The sequence below is a fragment of the Pelodiscus sinensis genome, unplaced genomic scaffold (assembly GCF_049634645.1).
Source record: "Pelodiscus sinensis isolate JC-2024 unplaced genomic scaffold, ASM4963464v1 ctg125, whole genome shotgun sequence".
NCBI lineage: Eukaryota > Metazoa > Chordata > Testudines > Trionychidae > Pelodiscus > Pelodiscus sinensis.
The window spans coordinates 170,001-190,582 of NW_027465977.1; the positions used below are offsets into that span (position 1 = coordinate 170,001).

Sequence of the window (20,582 nt, forward strand, 5' to 3'; positions counted from 1 at the left end):
ATTGACTGTATGGGACGATTTGTTATTGTAGGGTCTCTCACTAGCCATTGACTGTATGGGACGATTTGTTATTGTAGGGTCTCTCACTAGCCATTGACTGCATGGGACAATTTGTTATTGTAGGGTCTCTCACTAGCCATTGACTGTATGGGACGATTTGTTATTGTAGGGTCTCACGCTAGCTGTTGCCTGGGGCCTGGATGCGTCCTCTGGTTTGCCTGGACCTGGCCCCTGAGTCTCGGGTCCCCCCCAGAATTGGGGAGCGTATGCTGGCACTGCAGCCCCCCACTATCCCACTGGGCTGGAGCACACAAAATCCACTAGGCAGGGCTCCCCTAGGCTCAGGTGTGCGAGGGAAATGCAGGGGGTGTCTCTTTCCTGCTCGGTTGGGGCCACATCAGTGAAGGTTGAGGGGTTCTTGGGTTGTAGGTTTTTGGTTTTGGTTTTTCACTTGTGTGCGGCCTCCGACTGATTCTTCTGTGGGTCAGTGGCCCCCAGGCCAAAAAAGGATCCCCCCTGCTCTCCGACAAAGGATAAATGGGCACTGATTCCTGGATTGAAAAGTCCCCGTTCTTCTACAAAGGAATTTCACCAGCCACTTCCAGCAAGATCTTCAGACATGACATGGTTTCTCTGGGCCTAAACGAAGACATTAACTGGTTGCCTCCTGCCACTAACATCTGTTTTTCCATCTCAAAAGCTTAAGTAGCCTCATTAACAGGTCCTACAACAGGCTGGTATTTCTTCTGCTGTTACATAAATCACTCGGTTTCTGTTCTTTCCACTCCAGTTCATCCGAGGAAGCGAGTTTTGCTCGGGAAAGCTCTTGACATCAAAGCCCTTTGTCGACCGCCCCGGTAAACCTCATCCCACGAGGAATAACGGGGCGATCGACAACGGGCTTTGATGTCGACCGCGGAGCGTCCAGACTAGCGCGCTGAGCCGACAAACAGCTGATCATTTAAATCGCTGCTTCATTTCCCTTTGCCTACAACCCTAATCTACATAGCTCCGTCGATGGAGCCATATAGTCTAGACACGCCTAAGGTGCCACAGGCCCGTTTGTTGGTTTTAAAATTACCCACTAACCCAGTCACCCCTCTGAGAGTTCGTTATTGTAGGGTCACTCACAACCAACAGGCCGCCTGGGGCAGCTGGGCACCCACAAACCTTGTGCCGCTTTCTACTTATAGAGTCTTTTATGAGGACCCGGCCTAGAATGTTCTTGTTGAGTTACTTGTGAGCTTCGGGGTCTGGGTGCCAGTTCGTTTTGGTAGGGTCTTTCGGGAGAGGTGGGGCTATCAACTGGGAGTGTGATAAGGAGAAAGCAGGTGGGAGGGAAAGAGAGCCGAGTCTGCTCTCGTTCAACCCGGTGTAAATCCGGAGTAACGTCACTGGGGCCGATTTCCATCTTCCTCCCCCTACTGTCAATCAAGAGTGACTTGAACCTTCCCTGCCAGACAATGAGGAACACACCTTTGAAATATAGAGCTCTTCGGTTTATTTATGAACGGACGACATTACTGCTTGGCCAAATACATCGATATGAAAACCTGTTCAAAAGGGGTGCAGCTTAGAAAGGAGAGCACCGCGAGGGGGCCGGAGCAGGAGGGGTTCCTCAAAACGGGAAGGGAAGGGGGGGTAGAATCCACACACGTCATAAGTTACAACCTCCTCTGTGGCCTGTACACCATCTCATCCGCCATTGTCCTACAGCGCCTCTATGACAGGCGACGGTCATCTTGTTCCTCGCACACCCATGAGAGGTCGTGGGAGTGTCCTAAGCCATTCACAAGGGATTCGCAGAGAGGGGCTATGACACAGCCTCTCTCAAATGCTTGGCAGAGGGCATCTTGCGCATGATACTGGGTGTTTCTAGAAGTTGGGACTTAGGATGAAGGAGACTGGGGAGTCTAGTATTTAGCATTGCCTCGCAGCTCAGCACCATCTTGAGTGGTCACCATCTGGAATGGTGGCCCCCATCTTGAGTGGTCACCCTCTTGAATGGTGGCCCCCATCTTGAGTGGTCGCCCTCTTGAATGGTGGCCACCATCTTGAGTGGTCGCCCTCTTGAATGGTGGCCTCCATCTTGAGTGGTCGCCCTCTTGAATGGTGGCCTCCATCCTGAGTGGTCGCCCTCTTGAGTGGTGGCCCCCATCTTGAGTGGTCGCCCTCTTGAGTGGTGGCCACCATCTTGAGTGGTCGCCCTCTTGAATGGTGGCCTCCATCTTGAGTGGTCACCCTCTTGAATGGTGGCCCCCATCTTGAGTGGTCGCCCTCTTGAATGGTGGCCCCCATCTTGAGTCATCGCCCTCTTGAATGGTGGCCTCCATCTTGAGTGGTCGCCCTCTTGAATGGTGGCCTCCATCTTGAGTGGTCGCCCTCTTGAATGGTGGCCCCCATCTTGAGTGGTCGCCCTCTTGAATGGTGGCCCCCATCTTGAGTGGTCGCCCTCTTGAATCGTGGCCACCATCTTGAGTCGTCGCTCTCTTGAATGGTGGCCCCCATCTTGAGTGGTCGCCCTCTTGAATGGTGGCCCCCATCTTGAGTGGTCGCCCTCTTGAATCGTGGCCCCCATCTTGAGTGGTCGCCCTCTTGAATGGTGGCCACCATCTTGAGTCGTCGCGCTCTGGAATGGTGGCCTCCATCTTGAGTGGTCGCCCTCTGGAATGGTGGCCCCCATCTTGAGTGGTCGCTCTCTTGAATAGTGGCCTCCATCTTGCGTGGTCGCCCTCTGGAATGTTGGCCTCCATCTTGAGTGGTCGCCCTCTTGAATGGTGGCCCCCAACTTGAGTGGTCGCCCTCTTGAATGGTGGTCCCCATCTTGAGGATCAAGAATCCCCTCTCCCTGCTCTAACCACTAGATCCTCACTGCTCTCCCAGAGCTGGGAACAAAACACAGGTGTCCTGGCTTCCACCCCCCCTGCTCTAACCACTAGACCCCGCTCCCCTCCCAAAGGCGGAAGCAGAGTGAGCAGATGTCCCAATTTTAAAAGGACACCCCCAACATCCAGGATTTTGTCTCACATAGGAACCAATGACTCGGCCTCCCATGTCGTGATTCGTCACACTTGCTATCTGGTCATCCTAGTGGAAATCGGATCAGCCTGATTTCATTGGCACAAGCGGAGCCAACGGCCAAACCGCCGGAAACAAAATGCTATTGAAGGTGAATGAAACGGAGCCAGGTACTAACGCAACCGGGCCCTTGGAAAGCAGGAGCCAAACACTCTAGCACTGTTGTCTTAAAGGGAGGGTCCCCTTTGGGGCCTTCCGTACAAAAAAGGCTGCATTTGGAGGCTGGGTCTGGCGTGTAAAGCTGCAAGGAAATCATTGGCAAGATGTTTCAATGCCCTGTCCAATGTGCATCACGGAGCCGTGGTCAAAGGAGAAGAATCCGAACAAAGCATATGTCTTTGAATGTTGGCCCTTGTGTATGCTTATTGTAAACCTGTTGTAAGCCTCTAATAAACATGTTTGTAAATCAGTAGTAAACCTGCAGTAAACCCATAGTGAATCCATTGTATACCTATAGTAAACATGTAAGTCTATAGTTAACCTGTAGTAAACCCACGTAGTAAGCCTGTAGTAAAACACAGAAAATCTGTTGTAAGACTATAGAAAACATGTTTGTAAACTAACAGAAAGCTTGTTGTAAACATCGTGTATATCTATAGTGAACCTGTATAAACCCACAGTAAACTCATCATAAGCCTTAAACCTGTTGCAACCCTATAGTAAATATGTTTGTAAAACCATAAACCTATTGTAATCCCCTAGTGAACATGTTTGTAAACTAACAGTGAACCTGCTGTAATCCAATAATAAACATGTTTGTAAACTAATTGCAAAGCCATGTTGTGGATCTCTGTGAACCTGTTGTAAACTTGTGATGTTTGTAACATGATAATAAATCTGCTGTAAATGCCAATAAACCTGTTGTAAACCTATCTTAGACCTATCATAAGATCACAACAAAACTACAGGAAACTTGTCATGAATCTGTAGTAAAGTCATAGTATACCTCTGTGAAACCTATAATAAATACATTGTAAAGCTATAAGCCTAGCTATAATTGAGCTATTATTAATAGATTTACAACAAGATTACACATGAAACATAGTTTTAAAATATGGCACCCTACCATGTGTGAAACTAAGTGTAACTATAGAGTGAACCTGTTGTAAACCATTAGTAAACATATGGGAATCAAATCTATAATAGGGCAACATTAAGCTTAATTTTCAAAGGTTGCAGTGTGCTACACATTACAACTATATAAGTATACTGTGAACCTATAGTAAATACAGCTACTACAGTTTCACATGGGACACGTGCAAGATCCAAAGGGGGACATTTTTAGGATGCCTCCTCTACATATTTACAAGAAATTTACGAGGCCTTCCTTTTACGTGTGTTGCCGTACTACGATGTCCACCTGTGTGAACTACAGTCGCCCTACAGGAAACCTTTTGTAGGACATTAGTGAACAGATTTACAATAGGTTTACATACAAGACCCAGTTTTCAAATGTGGCAGCACATGATGTGTAAACCTACTGCAGTCCTATTGTAACTCCATAGTGACCTCATAGTAATTCCATGGTAACTCCATAGCAAAGGTACGGTGAGCAACCTCATAGTAAACCTATAGTAAGCCAATAGTAACCCTGTAGTAACCCTGTAGTAAACCAAACCTCTCACCAGCTTCTCGACACAACGCAAACCTCACGGTTCACACAGCGAATCAGAAACAGAAGGTTTTCTCGAAGATGTTTCACCAGGAACGGCTCTGAAAGAGGGAACAGGCTCACAGGCAACCCCCGCACGCATTCTCCAGAGGCGCCTCACCCACACGGTCCCACTCGCTCAGGACGGGAGATGGGTCAACTGCCCGCTGGCTAGGCCGGGATGGGAGGGAGAGGGGGCATCAGGAGGTCTTCATGCCGACGACTGCGTCGACCTCCTCTTCCGTCTGCAGGGTGTGCCACTGAGCAATGGGGCGCCGGGGGTTGGCCAGCATGTCGGACCAGTGGCGCAGCTCCGTCCCCGTGGCGTTGCAGCCCACAAAGACCTTCCCGATGGCCTCGTTCTTGCCCAGCTTGTCGTAATCGAGGACGGTGAGGACAACCTGGACTTTCTGTGGGGTGGGGGTGGAGGGGAAGGAAAGGCCGCATGGTGAGCTCGCTTCCCGTAGGGGCATCCCATGCCACGCTGCGAGCTTCCCTGCAGCAGTGCTCCCGGCCAGCCCAGCATTGGGGTGCAGGGCTGGACTCACCTGGATCTGCTCGAAGGGGACCTCGAAGCTGAAGGACTCGTTGTAATAGGGGTTCAGCGTGTTTTTCTTAATGGTCGTTTTCTTCTTCTTCAGCCGCTTCCCTCCCTGCATCAGGTGGATTTTCACGTAGGGATCTGGGGGAGGAGGGGAGACATTCAGAACAGAGACCCCAGAGGCCAGCTGGGCTGGGGGTATGTCACCCCCCCCCCCCCCCGCAGCTTCCCAGCCCCCCGACTGCAGATTGAGTTGTCCGTGCGCTAACCCACTCTGGTCCAAGCCCTCTCAGATGAGTAAGACCCTGCCCCCAAGCTAGGCCAGTCTGGGGATCTGGCCCATAATTCCTGGCCCCCGCCGGCTCAAGCACCCCCAGGAGTTTGTTGGGACCCAAGGCCGGGGTGTCAATGGAGCCCGACCACATGGACACCCAGCCTGACTCACTGGGGGCAGAGACGGGCCTTGGCTGGGGCACTGCTGGAAGGAAGCACACAGCCCTGGCATTCCCTAGGTGGGGCACTGCTGTGGGGAAGATCACAGCACTGGGGAATGTGGCTGGGGCACTGCTACGGGGGAAGCATGCAGCACTAAGGTGCCCGTCTGGGGCACCACTGTAGGGAAGTTTGCAGCGCTGGGGTACCCAGCTGGGGCACCGCTAGGGGGAAGTTCGCAGCCCTGTGTCTCACCTGACAGCCCCCCCACATCCATCTTCTTCAGGTTCTTGGCTTCCAGCACGATGACGGTGAGTTTCCCGGCCGTGGGCACGTAGCGCAGGGAGAAGCAGACGTCCCCTAGCTTCTCATGCTGTGGGACATGGGGGGGGGAATTAGATGGGGGGGCTGAGCGGCACCCACCTCCTCAGCCAATGACCCCCCCTCCCAGCTCCTGGGATGGAACCCCTGGCCTGCGAGTCACTGCTACACCCCTGGGTCCCAAACCCAGAGTCCCCCCTGGAGGGCTCCCCCCCAGGAAATCTCATCCGCCAGAGGCCCCCCCCCCAGGGAATCCTCTCCCCCAGAGCCTCCCTCCCCTGGGGAATCCCATTCTTCTGACAGGCTGGCCCCTCGTGGAACCCCCCCCCCCAGGCTTTGCGGCTGGTCGCCTGGCGCCAGGCCCAGGGGGGGGGCCTCACCTCTTCGCGCTCGGCAGACTGCAGGTCCCGCCACTCCTCGATGGGCTGGGCCAGGTCCAGGCTGCTCATGGGCACCCGCAGCTCCCCGATGGCGTCGTGCTTGGAGAACCGGTCGAAGTCGTAGACGGCCATGACCAGGGTCCGCCCGCCCAGCTCCGCGTAGGGGATCTGGCGGGCACGGGGGGCGAGTTCAGTGCGGCAGTGCCCCGGCCGCGCTGCAGGGTGGGAGGGAGGGGCACTGGCAGGGCTTGGGGGGTGGCAGGGTGGGAGTGAGGGGCACCGGCAGGGCTGGGGGGGCTGCAGGGCAGGAGTGAGGGGCACCGGCAGGGCTGGGGGGTGGCAGGGTGGGAGTGAGGGGCACCGGCAGGGCTGGGGGGCTGCAAGGTGGGAGTGAGGGGCACCGGCAGGGCTGGGGGGCTGCAGGGCGGGAGTGAGGGGCACCGGCAGGGCTGGGGAGTGGCAGGGTGGGAGTGAGGGGCACCGGCAGGGCTGGGGGGCTGCAGGGCGGGAGTGAGGGGCACCGGCAGGGCTGGGGGGTGGCAGGGTGGGAGTGAGGGGCACCGGCAGGGCTGGGGGGCGGCAGGGCGGGAGTGAGGGGCACCGGCAGGGCTGGGGGGCGGCAGGGCGGGAGTGAGGGGCACCGGCAGGGCTGGGGGGTGGCAGGGCGGGAGTGAGGGGCACCGGCAGGGCTGGGGGGCGGCAGGGCGGGAGTGAGGGGCACCGGCAGGGCTGGGGGGCGGCAGGGCGGGAGTGAGGGGCACCGGCAGGGCTGGGGGGTGGCAGGGCGGGAGTGAGGGGCACCGGCAGGCCTGGGGGGGCGGCAGGGCGGGAGTGAGGAGCACTGGCAGGGCTGGGGGAGCAGCAGGGCGGGAGTGAGGGGCACTGGCAGGGCTGGGGGGGCAACAGGGTGGGAGTGAGGGGCACCGGCAGGGCCGGGAGTGAGGTGCGTTACCTTGAAGGTGAAGGACTCGTTGAACGTGGGGTTCAGGGTTTTCCGATGCACTTTGGTCTCATGTTTTTTCTTCTTCTCGGGGAGCAGGAAGACCTTGACGTAGGGGTCGGACGTGCCCCCAATGTCCAGCGCCGGCAGGTCGGCCGCCTGGAGGATTCCCACCACCAGCTGGGAAAGGGAAACGTTCAGGTGTGACCCAGGGTGCTGGCAGTGCTGCGAGCTTCCCGCAGAGCAGTGCCCCAGAAGGGGTGGCTCAGGACTCTTGGGTCCACCGCCCAGCTTTGGGAGGAGCATGGTGTCTAGTGGTTAGAGCAGGAGAGGGGCTGGGAGCCAGGACACTTGGGTGCCCCCACCTGCCCATTCTGGAAGTCGTAGTCCAGCGAATACTGCAGCTTGCCCAGGTTCTCCTGCGGCTTCTCCTCCTTGGGCTCAGGCAGCAGCGCGGGGTCTAGGTCCTCAATCTCGGGCTGCACCTGGGGCAGGGAGAGAGAATGAGACAAGCAGGGCCCAGCCCCACCAGCAGGGGGCAACAGGGACGTGCAGGGCACAGGGCCCGGCCCTACCAGCAGGGGGCACTGGGACACGCAGGGCGCAGGGCCCGGCCCTACCAGCAGGGGGCGCCGGGGACACGCAGGGCGCAGGGCCTGGCCCTACCAGCAGGGGGCGCCGGGGACACGCAGGGCACAGGGCCCAGCCCTACCAGCAGGGGGCGCCCGGGACACGCAGGGCGCAGGGCCCGGCCCTACCAGCCGGGGGCGCTGGGGACATGCAGGGCGCAGGGCCCAGCCCTACCAGCAGGGGGCGCCGGGGACACGCAGTGCGCAGGGCCTGGCCCTACCAGCAGGGGGCGCCGGGGACACGCAGTGCGCAGGGCCCGGCACTACCAGCCGGGGGCGCCAGGGACACGCAGGGCGCAGGGCCTGGCCCTACCAGCAGGGGGCACCGGGGACACGCAGGGCGCAGGGCCCGGCCCTACCAGCAGGGGGCGCTGGGGACACGCAGGGCGCAGGGCCCGGCCCTACCAGCCGGGCGCGCCGGGGACACGCAGGGAGCAGGGCCCGGCCCTACCAGCAGGGGGAGCCGGGGACACACAGGGCGCAGGGCCCGTCCCTACCAGCAGGGGGCGCCGGGGACACGCAGGGCACAGAGCCCGGCCCTACCAGCAGGGGGAGCCGGGGACACACAGGGCGCAGGGCCCGGCCCTACCAGCAGGGGGCACCCGGGACACGCAGGGCGCAGGGCCCGGCCCTACCAGCAGGGGGCGCCGGGGACACGCAGGGCGCAGGGCCCGGCCCTACCAGCAGGGGGCGCCGGGGACACGCAGGGCGCAGGGCCCGGCCCTACCAGCAGGGGGCGCCGGGGACACGCAGGGCGCAGGGCCCGGCCCTACCAGCAGGGGGCGCCCGGGACACGCAAGGAGCAGGGCCCAGCCCTACCAGCAGGGGGCGCCCGGGACACGCAGGGCGCAGGGCCTGGCCCTACCAGCAGGGGGCGCCGGGGACACGCAGGGCACAGGGCCCAGCCCTACCAGCAGGGGGCGCCCGGGACACGCAGGGCGCAGGGCCCGGCCCTACCAGCCGGGGGCGCTGGGGACATGCAGGGCGCAGGGCCCAGCCCTACCAGCAGGGGGCGCCGGGGACACGCAGTGCGCAGGGCCTGGCCCTACCAGCAGGGGGCGCCGGGGACACGCAGTGCGCAGGGCCCGGCACTACCAGCCGGGGGCGCCAGGGACACGCAGGGCGCAGGGCCTGGCCCTACCAGCAGGGGGCACCGGGGACACGCAGGGCGCAGGGCCCGGCCCTACCAGCAGGGGGCGCTGGGGACACGCAGGGCGCAGGGCCCGGCCCTACCAGCCGGGCGCGCTGGGGACACGCAGGGAGCAGGGCCCGGCCCTACCAGCAGGGGGAGCCGGGGACACACAGGGCGCAGGGCCCGTCCCTACCAGCAGGGGGCGCCGGGGACACGCAGGGCACAGGGCCCGGCCCTACCAGCAGGGGGAGCCGGGGACACACAGGGCGCAGGGCCCGGCCCTACCAGCAGGGGGCACCCGGGACACGCAGGGCGCAGGGCCCGGCCCTACCAGCAGGGGGCGCCGGGGACACGCAGGGCGCAGGGCCCGGCCCTACCAGCAGGGGGCGCCGGGGACACGCAGGGCGCAGGGCCCGGCCCTACCAGCAGGGGGCGCCGGGGACACGCAGGGCGCAGGGCCCGGCCCTACCAGCAGGGGGCGCCCGGGACACGCAGGGAGCAGGGCCCGGCCCTACCAGCAGGGGGCGCCCGGGACACGCAGGGCGCAGGGCCTGGCCCTACCAGCAGGGGGCGCCCGGGACACGCAAGGAGCAGGGCCCGGCCCTACCAGCAGGGGGCGCCCGGGACACGCAGGGCGCAGGGCCCGGCCCTACCAGCAGGGGGCGCCCGGGACACGCAAGGAGCAGGGCCCGGCCCTACCAGCAGGGGGCGCCTGGGACACGCAGGGCGCAGGGCCTGGCCCTACCAGCAGGGGGCGCCCGGGACACGCAGGGAGCAGGGCCCGGCCCTACCAGCAGGGGGCGCCTGGGACACGCAGGGCGCAGGGCCTGGCCCTACCAGCAGGGGGCGCCCGGGACACGCAGGGCGCAGGGCCTGGCCCTACCAGCAGGGGGCGCCCGGGACACGCAAGGAGCAGGGCCCGGCCCTACCAGCAGGGGGCGCTGGGGACACGCATGGCGCAGGGCCCGGCCCTACCAGCAGGGGGCGCCGGGGACACGCATGGCGCAGGGCCCGGCCCTACCAGCAGGGGGCACCGGGGACACGCATGGCGCAGGGCCCGGCCCTACCAGCAGGGGGCGCCGGGGACACGCAGGGCTCAGGGCCCGGCCCTACCAGCAGGGGGCGCCGGGGACACGCAGGGCGCAGGGCCCGGCCCTACCAGCAGGGGGCGCCGGGGACACGCAGGGCGCAGGGCCCGGCCCTACCAGCAGGGGGCGCCCGGGACACGCAGGGCGCAGGGCCCGGCCCTACCAGCAGGGGGCGCCGGGGACACACAGGGCGCAGGGCCCGGCCCTACCAGCAGGGGGCGCCCGGGACACGCAAGGAGCAGGGCCCGGCCCTACCAGCAGGGGGCGCCCGGGACACGCAGGGCGCAGGGCCCGGCCCTACCAGCAGGGGGCGCCGGGGACACGCAGGGCACAGGGCCCGGCCCTACCAGCAGGGGGCGCCGGGGACACACCGACGTCTGTCTCACATCTACATCTCTGACCCGCCAGACCCTCTCTCCCGGCCCCTCGGAGCTGCCCTCCCCGGGAATCCCCCCAGGCAGCCCCAAGGTCGGAGGCTGCTGACTCCGGGGCCCAGGGCTCAGGCAGCCGGGCGGCTCAGCTGATAAGCAGATCAGACCCAGCTCAGCGCTGCCCTGAGCTCCCCCTCCCCTGCCCTGGGGCCGGGTGGGTGCCGGCGCCCCCTAGCGGGGGAATTCCCCCGCCCCCCTGAGCCAGCCAGGCCGGGAGGGGAGCCGCTCACCTTGTCGATGTAGCTCTGGCCCAGCTCCTTCACCTCCTTGAGGTTGATCTGGGCCTTGGCCTTGTCCTTCCCCTTCTTGCCCTTCCTCCTCTTCCCGCATTTCTTGCAGGCGCAGACGCAGCAGCAGAGCAGCAGAAGCGCTGCCACGATGAGGATGGTGGCCACGGCCCAGGGCGGGACTGCGGCGGGGACAGAGCCGGACTGAGATGCGGCCCCTCTGGGGAGGAGCTCTATGGAAACCCTTCCCAGCCCTGGGACGGGGCCCTCTGGGGTGGGGCAGGGGGCTGGTTCCACAGGGACCCGGCACCGAGATGCAGCCCCTCTGGGGAGGAGCTCTATGGAAACCCTTCCCCAGCCCTGGGACGGGACCCTCTGGGGTGGGGCAGGGGGCCGGTTTCGTGGAGACCCTTCACCCAGCTCTGGGACAGGGCCCCCTCTGGGGTGGGGCAGGGGGCTGGTTCCACAGGGACCCAGCACCGAGATGCAGCCCCTCTGGGGTGGGGCAAGGGGCCAGTTTCGTGGAGACCCTTCACCCAGCTCTGGGACAGGGCCCCCTCTGGGGTGGGGCAGGGGGCCGGTTTCGTGGAGACCCTTCACCCAGCTCTGGGACAGGGCCCCCTCTGGGGTGGGGCAGGGGGCCGGTTTCGTGGAGACCCTTCACCCAGCTCTGGGACAGGGCCCCCTCTGGGGTGGGGCAGGGGGCTGGTTCCACAGGGGCCTGGCACTGAGATGCGGCCCTTCTGGGGTGGAGCGCGGGGGGCGGTTCTAAGAAGACCCTTCGCCCAGCCCTGGGACGGGGCCCCTCTGGCCATTGCAGTGATGCGATTGCTTCTGGGGAGGGGGGGACTAGGGGCAGGTGCCCCCCCCCCACACTCACTTGGCAGCTTGCTGAGCTTGTTCATGAATTTGTCCTTCATGTCGGAGAAGACGTTCTCCTTGCTGGGCGTCTCGGTGGCGTTCAGGGCCGGCTCGGCGTGCGAGGCGGTCACCTCCGAGGCCAACATGGCTGATCTCCGAGCTGTGTTCATCTTGGCGCCTGGGGAGCGGGGGGCAGAGAGGCAGCTCGTACCGCGGCCACTGGGGCAGAGAGGCTGTGTCCAGACTAAACTAAAAAACCCGGCAGTCTGGACACAGCTCTGTCGAAAAATAAACCCTGTTCCGACAGATCCTGTAAACCGCATTTTTTGAGGAATACGGGATCTTTCGAAAAAGGGTTCATTTTCGACAGTCGCGTTTAGCCTGCCGGGGGGTTTTCAAAAAAGCTCCATTTAAAAAAAAAAGCAGTGGCCATGTTTATGCTAATGAAGCGTGGGATATTTAAATCACTGCTTCATTAGCAATTTCAACATGCCGAATTTACATCTCTCTGTCGACAGAGAGGAGTAGTCTAGACATACAGGGACAGCCCCAAGCATGCAGTCAAAAAGGCAAATAGGGTGTTAGGAATTATTAAGAAAGGGATAGAAAATAAGACGGAGAATATCTTATTGCCTTTATATAAATCCATGGGACGTCCACATCTTGAATACTGTGTACAGATGTGGTCTCCTCATCTCAAAAAAGATATTTTAGCCTTGGAAAGGGTTCAGAAAAGGGCAACTAAAATGATTAGGGGTTTGGAACAGGTCCCATATGAAGAGAAGTTAAAACGACTGGGACTTTTCAGTTTAGAAAACAGGAGACTGAGGGGGGATATGATAGAGGACTCTAAAATCATGAGTGGTGAGGAGAGGGTGAATAAGGAAAAGTTATTTATTAGTTCCCATAACATAAACACTAGAGGACACCAAATGAAATGAATGGGGAGCAGGTTTAAAACGAATAAAAGAAAGTTCTTCTTCACACAGTGCATGGTCAACCTGTGGAACTCCTTGCCAGAGGAGGCTGTGAAGGCTAGGACTATAACAGAGTTTAAAGAGAAGCTAGATAATTTCCTGGAGGTTAGGTCCATAAAAGGCTATTAGCCAGGGGATAGAGAGGGTGTCCCTGGCCTCTGTTTGTCAGAGGTGGGAGAGGGATGGCAGGAGACAAATCGCTTGATCATTGTCTTCGGTCCACCCCCTCCGGGGCACCTGGCCATGGTCGACAGACAGGCCACTGGGCGAGATGGACCTTTGGTCTGACCCAGTACGGCCGCTCTTATGTTCTGCCCGCCTGGATCTGCTGAGAGTCTGCACTGATTGCTCAGAGAGGGGGAACTTGCCCCATGCACCTCGCCGGGGTGTCACCTGCCAGCCCCATTGCTGTGGGGCTCCCCTTCCTGGCAGGGGGATGCTGTGATGTGGGGGGGGGGGGCTGTACGCTCTTGGGGTCCTGGCCCCGCTCTGGTTGGGCGTTCACTGGTGGCTGGGTCGTGCTGTGAGTGACCCCTACTGGCCTGTGTCTGTAAGCACTGCCCAGCGGAGGGGGCGGCGTGTCCCTGAGGACAGTGCTCATAGACTATGACTAGCGACTTCACACCTGGCCAGAGAAAGGGGTTTAAACCAAGGGGTGTGGTACCTGGGGACGAGTGTTCGGTGGTTTGGAGAAGGGGCAGGCTGAGCGTGGAGGAAGCCGACTAAAACCAGTATAGGGGGTTCAGGGGCCTGTGACCCCCCCCCCCCCCAGGGGACTAGGGTTGGCGGCGTTTCCTGCTCTGCCTACATGGAGCATTTGCTGGGCTGCGTCTCTGAGAAGCAAGAAACCCTCTCTAGTCTGCTGGCGGACGGGGGTGCAGGGTCGGGGGTCCCCGACGCGCCGTCACAGCTGTGTCTTTGCAGGAGGAGATACCACCCACTCAAGCAGGCTCCCCCTGCCTTTTGAAGTAGGCACTGCGGGATCCCACTGCTGCCACCAAATCCGGGCATTGTGCTGTGGCAGGGATTTTTGGGGTGGGGGTACCCTCTTGGAGGGGTGGTAAGTGGGAGCAGCATGCCGGATTACCCAGGATCCCCTGCTGTGGAACGCTGCCAATAAAACCCCGGGTCACCCGTAGGTTGGTTTTGCTCAAAATAGGTGTTGGCCTAATACACGTTTCTTGTTAAGCTTTTGGGAGATGCTTGGAAGTTGCTGCCGGCGTTAGCTGCACAGGCAAGATCAGGAAGCCAGGGAAGACACAAATGGACTTGAGAATGTCAGAAACATTTGCCCTAAATGTGCAGACCCAGGCCCAGGAATGGTCCCCGTCGCGGCCCACCCGGAAGGAGAATTGAAATCAGCTGGGCTGGTTCTAGCTTGGCTCTGAGAGAAGGGAGAGGGACCTGGCTCATCACACCTCCCTGCGGCTCCTGTCCGACAGGATCCTCCATCTCCCGAGCAATGAGCCGGGGTTGCCCCGGGGACCAGTGGCTGAACCACAAACACAGACACGGGGCCTGCACCACTCCCTGCTGTGCCTGGCATGAGGGCCGGGGAGTTCTGGCTCCTACCTCCACCCCCCTGGTGTGTGGGGCTGGGGGATGGATGGAGGGTGGGGGATGGGGAGATGGATGGAGGGTGTGTGGGGGTGAGGAGACAGATGGAGGGTGGGGATGGGGAGACGGACGGAGGGTGTGGGGGATGGGGAGATGGACAGGGGGTGGGGGTGGGGATATGGCTGGAGGATGGGGAGAGAGACAGGGGTGTCAGGGACTGGGGGGCTGGGGAGCGGGAGGGATGGGGGGGTGGGAATGGGCCAGATCTCAGCTCCCCAGACCAGCCAGCACCCGGGTGGGCGTCAAACTGCCCCGCCAGAGTCACCCAGCCAGGGAGCTGCAAGTCAGGGACTCTCCCGCGTGCGGCCGTGGCCGGCAATGGCTCAGCCCGGCTCCCGGCCATGCCCGGACGTGGGCTCCCCCAGCACGTGGCCGGAGGCCCCCGACCTGGCCCTGATCCCCCCACTGGGCCTCTCTCCTGCCCCGTGAGCGGCTGGGTGGCTCAGGGCAGCCTCGCGGAGGCGCCTGGCCCCGGGTCCTGGGTGCTGGAAGCTGCAAGAGCCGGGCGGGGGAGGGGAAACGGCCGGGGGGGGTTCTCCTGTCTGATCCTTTTATTCCTCCTCCCACTTTGTGCCAAGCTGCGTCCCATCTCTGCGGGGAGCCTGGGCCTGCCGGCTCTCTCCCCGGGCGCTCGCTGCTGCAGGGGGGCTGCCGTGTGGCTCCCGCCCCCCCCGGCAAAGGGGCGACCCCGGGGCCTTTCTCCGAGCGGCTCCCAAACGGCTCCGGGGGCTGGGCGCGGGGCCCCCGTGCGGCTGTGCCGAGTGAGCGCGGCGCCTGGAGGGGTTTGCGGCTCGTCTCCAGCCAAGCATCGGGCAAGGGGCCCCAGCCAACCCCCCGTCCCAGCCTGCTCCCCGGGGAGCCCTTCTCGGCTTTCCCGGCCCCAGCGTCTGTTGGGGAAGGAGACCGGCATGCGGGCCCCAGAGCTCGTCTCAGGGGTAACTGGGGCCGGCCGGGGCAGGGATGTGTGGATGGACGGGGGGGGGGGGGAAATTGGGGAGGCTGGATAACTAGAGCGGGGGGGGGGCTGGCTGGAAGTGGGGGGCCGGAAGACAGACAGACCGACAGACCGACAGGAGGGCGGCCGGGTCCGGGTCTGGCTAGTGGGGCGCTGCTCCCTCCTGCCCCCTCCTCCTGGGCTCTGATCCCATTAGCGCCCGTTAAAGTGCCACGGGCCGGCTCTGCTCGTTAATCCCCCCCCAGCTCCCAGATGGAGCCGAGTGGATTAAAGCCCCCCCCCCCCACCAGCCAGCAGGATTGACCCGGAGCTGGGGTGGGGAGCGAGCCATGGAGCACGTCGCGGGGTGGGCGTGATGGGCGGGGCCTCTGTCTCCACGCCCGGGCAGGGCTGGGTCCTGCCCCCTCCCCCTGGCAAGCGGGACGCTGGGGTTCAGTCCAGGCTGCTCCTCTGCAAGGCTGGGCCTCAGTTTCCCCACAGAATGGAAAGCACCAGGAGCCCCCTTTGAGATGGACACTCCCTCGGGCAGGGGGTCCCAGCTGGAGGGGGGGTGTCTGGGCAGCCCCCGGCATAATGGAGGAGTCAGGAGTGGGGGAGGGGGTCTGTGGCTGAAGCCAGGGAGGGAACCCAGGAGTCCTGGCTCCAGTCTGGTGCCGTCAGCACAAACCCAGCTCCCCCCTTTCTGCTGCTCGACATGGCCTGATGCAGGGTGCCACCGCAACACACACACAAGTGCACACACCCATGTGCACACCCACAGATGCACATGAACACACGTGCACACACATGCACACACCCACAGATGTGCGCGCGCACACATGTGCACACACACAGACGCATGCACACACACACACAGCACGCGCACACAGACGTGCACACACACAGACGCGTGCACATACATGCACACACATGTGCACACACACAGACGCATGCACACACACACACAGCACGCGCACACAGACGTGCACACACACAGACGCGTGCACATACATGCACACACAGGTGCACACACACAGACGTGCACACACACACGACAGACATGCACACACACACGCACCCGCACACACCCCCCCTCAAACTCTCAGGCCAGGGCATCCAGCCCCTCTGACTGGTCACCCCACTGCTGCCACCAGTTGTCGCTCTTGCACCAAGTCTCGTTGCCCTGGGGCACTGGTGCTGCCTGTGCTGAGCTGGGTGACAACCCCCCTAGCGCCCTGCAGCCTCCCAAGTCCTTCCCACGGCCCCCTCCCCCCACAGCCTCCACAACCCCCAAGCCCCTCCCACCGACCCCTTCCCCCACAGCCCCTTCCAGCCATAGTCCCCCCCATAACCCTCCGCAGACCCCCAAGCCCGTCCCACAATCCCCTCCCCCCACCCTTGCCAGCCCAGGCCTTTGTCAAACTGAGCAACCTCCAGAGACGAGCCAGGGCCCTCTAGGGGGCGCCAGCTCCGACCGGCTCAGGGGGGCAGGGCGCGGGGCAGGGGGTGTTGGCTGGCGGGGCGCGGGGGGGGGGGCGTTGGCTGGGGGAGCAGGGAGCGAGGGGGGCAGGGCGCGTTGGCTGGGGGGGCGCTGGGGCAGGGGCCAGGGCGCGAGGGGGGGCGTTGGCTGGGGGGGCAGGGCGCGAGGGGGCAGGGGGCGTTGGCTGGGGGACAGGGCGCGAGGGGGGCAGGGGGCGTTGCCTGGGGGGGCGCTGGGGCGGGGGGCAGGGCGCGAGGGGGGGGGCGTTGGGCAAGGAACGGATCGGGGTCCCCTCCAGGCGGTGCCCGTACCCACGGGGGTGACTGACGCCGGGAAGCTGGGCCGGGCAGGAAGCGGGTGACAGCTGATCTCCCCGCCCCCCCCCCCCCCGCTGGCGGACTGGGGAGCGCGCGTCACTTCGAGTTCCCATCAGAGCCCGGGGAGCGGGGAGCGGGGTCTAGTGGGTAGAGCGGGGAGAGGCACGAGAGCCCGGACTCCTGGGAGGTGGGTTCCCCGAGGCACTAGCAGGGCGGGGGGGGGGGGAGTGAGGGGCATCAGCAGGCGGGGGAGCCAGGCCCCGAGCACGTGTCCCTGCCTACGTGTGTCCCCCCCCCCCAGTGCCCCGAGGCATGTGCAACCGCAACAGCTGGGTCCTTCTGCACCACAACAGCCTCCGCCCCCCGCCCCCGCAGCCCAGCCCGACTCGCCGCGAGAACGGGGCCAGCCAGGGGAGGGGAGAGAACCCAGGAGTCCGGGCTCCCAGCGCCCTCGCCCCCGCCCCCTCTAACCATTAGGCCCCCCTCCCCGAGCCAGGGGAGAACCCATGCGTCCGGCTCAGGCTCCGTGCTACCCTGGAATCGATGGGGCCAGACCCCCGCTGGGACAGCTTCACGGCCCCGCCCCCTTCCTGGCCCTGGGGGGCGGCAGCTGCCCCCCACCCCTCGCGGTACGGGGCAAGGACGGGCTCCTCCCCAGCCCTAGCTGCCGTGACTCAGCCGTGGGCTGGACCCTCCGGCCCCACGAGACACACAAAGGATGGAGCCGGCGGCGCAGGTTCGATCCGCCCCCTTCCTGGCCAGGCTCAGGGACTCCGGCAGCCGACCCCACTGCCCTGCCCTGCCCCTCCCCTCCCCTCGCCCAGGGCCCTCAGGCACAGCTCGGTCCCCAAGGCGGTCCAGAGCCGGCGGCCCCAGCTCCATTGGGGTCAATGGGGCAGCCCCCTAAACGGGTCCTTTGGCCCGCAGTCCCACTGGATCAGTGGGGTAACTCTGGGGTGCCCCCCCCCCTTGAGACCAGTTGAGCCTTTGGCCCTCTTTGGAGAGCACTGGCCCATCCTGACACAGCGGGGCATCGAGGCACAGGTCCTCTGCCCGTGTAAAGGGGCGTCACTCCAGAGTGACACCGGTGCGCCCAGCTGGGACCTGGCCCCAGCCAGTCCCCCTCCCCAGGCCGGGATAGAACCCTTCAGCCCGTCTCCGCTTCCCCCCTTCGGCTTTCTCCCCCCCCACCCCCACCCCTGAGCCCCCAGCGACTGAGACTCCCACGGTCGGCGGGGCGGAAGGAGTGGGGGGGGGGGGGCTCCTACCTTCTCCCTCCATCGCAGGGCCGGGGGGCAGGCGCTGGGGCTGCCGGAGCGCGCTTGGAGCTGTCCGCCCCACGGTGCTGAACGGCGGCTGGGTGGGGCGCGGGGAGGGGACAGGAGGGGGAGGGGCTCTCCCGTGGCAGGGAGGGAGGGGGTGGAGCTGAGGGGAGGGGCTCTCCTATCTCAATGAGGAAGGACGGACTGGGCGGGGGGGGAGCCTCTCCTGTGGCAGGAAGGGGGGGAAAGGGCTGGGACTGGGCGCCGTGGGGTCACTCCCATTGCAGGAAGGGAGGGGGTGGGGAAAAAGGAGGGAGGGGGCCTCTGGGCTAGGAGCCCCGGGGTGGAATGGCTCATCCCAATCAGCAATTGGGGTGGGGGTGAAGGACCCAGCCCCACCAGCAGGGGGCGCCAGGAACTGGCAGGGAGCAGGGCCCAGCCCCACCAGCAGGGGGCGCCAGGAACTGGCAGGGAGCAGGGCCCAGCCCCACCAGCAGGGGGCGCCAGGAACTGGCAGGGAGCAGGGTCCAGCCCCACCAGCAGGGGGCGCCAGGGACTCGCAGGGAGCAGGGCCCGGCCTCGCCAGCAGGGGGCGCCAGGGACTCGCAGGGAGCAGGGCCCGGCCTCGCCAGCAGGGGGCGCCAGGGACTCGCAGGGAGCAGGGCCCGGCCTCGCCAGCAGGGGGCGCCAGGGACTCGCAGGGAGCAGGGCCCGGCCTCGCCAGCAGGGGGCGCCAGGGACTCGCAGGGAGCAGGGCCCGGCCTCGCCAGCAGGGGGCGCTAGGGACTCGCAGGGAACAGGGCCCGGCCTCGCCAGCAGGGGGCGCCAGGGGCGTGTCGATAGTGCCCCCTGGAGGAGGGAAGGGGAACTTAGACCTTGGAAACCCAGGTGTGCTGGCTCCTCCCACCACCTCCTCCCCCCATGCTGTAACCACTAGGCTTCACTCCGCCCTCCGGAGCCCGGAGTATCTGGCGGGAGTCTGGCCAGGGCAACGCGGCGCCATGGGAACCAGATGGGAAATCGCCCAGCGTCATAGCAACGCTTGGAGTTGATGCTTTGTTGCCTTGGCAACGGCAGGAATCACTCACTTTCCTCATCGATCAGATGCTGGGAATCAACGGGGGGGGGGGGCGCAGCAGGGGCCTCTCTGCTCTGGCTGGCAAGACTGCCCCTGGGAGAAGTGTGGGGGGGGATCTCTCAGCCCTGGGCTCCCCCCTGCCCTGCCGGTGCCCCTCACTCCCCACTTGTTCTTTTCTCCATTCTCCAGGCCCCTGGCCAGAGCCCCCAGTTCCCTGCTGGTCCCTGCCACAACAAAGTCCCCCTCCCCTCCCCCCGTCACCCCAGTAACGCCCAGGGACACTGAGTGGACCCCTCCGCCTGCAACCCCCCTCTGAACCACCTCCAGCTCCCCCACCTCACCACCCTGCCCTCCAGAGCCACCCTCCCCAGCTCTGCCCCCTCCTCCCAGCCTGCCAGCTCCGCCCCCCACCGCATGCAGCCCCTGCAGCACCTCCGAGCCGGGGCACAGAACAAAATTCATTCTGCACATGGACATAAACCCGCAGGAGGCCAATTATACACGACCCTCCTCCCCCCCCCAGTCCGCTTCCTCCAGTGCGGAGATGCAGCCAGTGGGCTGGGCGGGGGCAGGGCGGGAGCCAGGACTCCTGGGTTCTCAGCCGCCCATCCCCCGACTCACCCCTTTGTGCTGAAAGTCCCCGGGGGGTCCCGTCGGTCTCCCTGGCCAGGGTGACCCACGGTGCCTGGGGCGGGGCACAGTCTGGGGGGAGGGAAGAGAAGAGGCGGCCGGAGCCAGTGGAGGCTTGAAGAGAACTCAATGCCTGGGGAACAGGCCCAGCAGAGCATCCCCCATCCACAGCACACCCCCCCCATGCCAGCAGCCCTGGGGCTGGCACTGAGCTCCAGTGGGGGTGGGGGAGCCCAGACAGATGGACAGACGGTGGCCAGTGAGCACAGCGAGGGACCCAGCCTGCTGCTCCCAGACCATACGCCCCCAGTCACCCTGTGTCCACAATGGACTCCTGGGTTCTCTCTCAGCCCTGGGAAAGGGAGTGGGGCCTAGTGGTTAGATGGAGGGGGCTGGGGGCCAGGACTCCTGGGTTCTCTCTCAGCCCTAGGAAAGGGAGTGGGGCCTAGTGGTTAGATGGAGGGGGCTGGGGGCCAGGACTCCTGGGTTCTCTCTCAGCCCTGGGAAAGGGAGTGGTGCCTAGTGGTTAGATGGAGGGGGCTGGGGGCCAGGACTCCTGGGTTCTCTCTCAGCCCT

At 63.9% G+C, this 20,582-nt stretch overlaps 1 protein-coding gene across 1 annotated transcript; it reads right to left on the reverse strand.

Moving 5' to 3' along the window:
- Positions 1–3,281: 3,281 nt before the first annotated feature.
- Positions 3,282–18,776, reverse strand: SYT5 (synaptotagmin 5). Its single transcript, XM_075917599.1, has 9 exons — positions 18,305–18,776; positions 11,731–11,889; positions 10,854–11,032; positions 7,709–7,828; positions 7,356–7,523; positions 6,404–6,571; positions 5,958–6,075; positions 5,278–5,411; positions 3,282–5,139 (listed from the first exon to the last, which is right to left on the reverse strand). The coding sequence occupies exons 1-9, from the start codon at positions 18,315–18,317 to the stop codon at positions 4,930–4,932; spliced, it is 1,269 nt and encodes a 422-aa protein (XP_075773714.1). The 5' UTR covers positions 18,318–18,776; the 3' UTR covers positions 3,282–4,929.
- Positions 18,777–20,582: the final 1,806 nt, after the last annotated feature.